Raw genomic sequence first — 2,500 nt, 5'->3', positions numbered from 1 at the left:
TAAAATGCCCCAACCCTCACCTACCCCCCCCCCCCAAAAAAAAAAAGAAAAAAAAGAAGATATGAATAATCTAAATTAACATTAGTAGTTACCAAAAAATTTTTATATTATTTCTCCGTTTCCTCTCTTAATTCGCCTGTGGATATTCTAGGGAACATGAAATCTATTTTCATCCTTATAACATAATGTAATTAATATATGATTTCTAGGAAAATTATGAAACTTTTAAATGGGGATTAAAATTCAGACAATGATTATGAATATATCTTTGTATTTTGATAATTTCAGTAGGCAAATTAGTTCTTGTTATCCATGATATATCTTAATCTCTCCACAGACCGGAGCCCTTGAAGGAGCTCACTTCATCAAGACAGGAAGTCTGCCCAGCCTCTCAGAACAGCAGCTGGTTGATTGCTCTAAGGAAAACAGCGGTTGCAATGGAGGAGTCGTGCAATGGGCCTACGACTATCTCAAGTCCTGCGGAGGAAGTGAGAGCGAGTCTTCCTACCCTTACGAGGCTGTTGTGAGTCTCTTACTAGAAACATTCTTTGTTTTCCCTCCAAATTCCTCAAATAATATATCTTTGGCACTGAATACAGTGAATGAACCTAAATATGAATTTCAACCTTGTCGCCTATTATTATCATTTTTATTATTATTATTGCTATCAATTTTATTTATATTATTATTTCTTGTCAGGACAATGTATGCCGCTTCGATTCATCAGCCGTTGCAGCCACAGTGTCAGGATACATCGACATTCCTTACGCTGATGAACAGACTCAGGCATCTGCTGTCCATGACGCAGGTCCAGTCAGTGTGTGCGTCGATGCTGGACACTTGTCCTTCCAGTTGTACAGCTCAGGTGAGACTCATTTTGTATCTCCTCTTTCTCTCTATGTACTATTTTTTTTCATTCATATACTTCTTTCCTAAGTTAGATTAATTAATGTGTTATGAATATCCTTTAGATGAAGTCTTGGTATGAAGATATAAATCTTCCTGCTTTTCAAGAACTGTGTGATTGAGGGAAATCACACCAATAGATAAATCTGGGGTAAAACATAAACTCCAGATGGCAAAGTGATAATTCCATGAATGGTCTAATGTTGCTAAGTATGTTGCAAAACTTTTAGGAAAATCCATTAGAGGTCAGATGTTAACTATAAAAGAGAGCAGGAATAATGGGGAAAGTAATTGAATACTAAGACGTCTATGATCTCATCTGTAAGATTTTCATTCTCTATTCAGAAGGTTTTGCTTACGGAATTCTTAGTTGAACCAGTGTATAAGTAATTTCGATTCATACTACTTTATACCGGATCCTCAATTTTGCAGGTCCTGGTGTACTTTCGTTGTAACTATCTAAAGAGTGTCATTTATTTTTTCTTTCAATAGGATGTAGTCTGAAACCCTTATAATTCTTTATTTGTTTTTGAAGCAACTTGGTTCTCGAAATGAGCAAAGAAAATAGTACTTTTAAACCTGACATAACTTCACAAATCTGTGTATCCTCTTCCAGGTGTCTACTATGAACCCAAATGCAACCCTCAAGGCATCAACCACGCTGTGTTGGCCGTTGGCTACGGAACTGAAGGAAGTTCTGACTACTGGATCATCAAGAACTCTTGGGGCACCGGCTGGGGTGAGTCTGGATACATGAAGCTCACCAGGAACAAGAGCAACCACTGCGGTGTTGCCACTCAATCTTGCTACCCAACAGTCTAAGAATTCTACGAAATATGATGTCACTCATCGAAAAGATTTGGAAAGATTTACAGCTTAACTGAAAAACCCCAAATTTATAAACTATGTATATTTCATTATTGCCGCCAATAAATTAGAAATTAATCAGTTATTTCTTTTTCTACCTTTGTCTTCAAGTAGAATATTAGTCTTATTGTAAAAGTGTTTTAAGCTTTATCTTAATGTCATCTTTAATAAAATGGAAGTAATCAAAATACCTTAGTAAACTTCTCGAAGCTAATAGCCCAATATTCCAATTGTGATGAACAAATCTAATTTTTCCCTTGTAGAGTGTAGTTTGCGCTATCGAAGTACGTTCTGTCAATAATAAGAAACAGACCATGGACAAAACAATCAAGTAAAGACAATGACTAAATAGTAGATACAAAATATTTCATCATCTCATCCCACGCCTATTGACGCAAAGGGGCTCGGTTACATTTAGCCAGTCATCTCTATCTTGAGTTTTCATATCAATACTTCTTCCTTCATCATCTCCTATTTCACGTTTCATATTCCTCAGCCATTTAGGCCAGGGTCTTCCCACTTTCCTATTGCCTTGTCGAGCCCAATTGAAAGGGAGGTGAACTAATCTTTCTTGGGGAGTGCTAAGAGCATGACCAAAGACTCTCCATCTACTCTTCACCGTGATCTCATCCACATATGGCAATTGAGTTTTATTTCCAATACTCTCCTGCCCTTCAACTTCCAATATTCTTCTGAGTGCTTTGTTTTCGAATCTAAAAATTCTGTT

At 36.8% G+C, this 2,500-nt stretch overlaps 1 protein-coding gene across 1 annotated transcript in view; it reads left to right on the top strand.

The window, feature by feature from the left end:
* The window catches only part of LOC137622947 (digestive cysteine proteinase 2-like), a 3,238-nt gene extending 1,387 nt beyond the window's left edge, over positions 1-1,851 (top strand). The window contains exons 4-6 of the mRNA XM_068353532.1: positions 338-523; positions 700-865; positions 1,523-1,851. Of these exons, the coding sequence (XP_068209633.1) occupies positions 338-523; positions 700-865; positions 1,523-1,728 (558 nt within the window). The 3' untranslated portion in view covers positions 1,729-1,851. The remainder of the gene's footprint in view (positions 1-337; positions 524-699; positions 866-1,522) is intronic.
* Positions 1,852-2,500: the final 649 nt, after the last annotated feature.

The sequence above is a fragment of the Palaemon carinicauda genome, chromosome 30 (assembly GCF_036898095.1).
Source record: "Palaemon carinicauda isolate YSFRI2023 chromosome 30, ASM3689809v2, whole genome shotgun sequence".
In the NCBI taxonomy this organism is placed as follows: Eukaryota; Metazoa; Arthropoda; class Malacostraca; order Decapoda; family Palaemonidae; genus Palaemon; species Palaemon carinicauda.
This window is presented reverse-complemented; position numbering and strand designations above follow the sequence as displayed.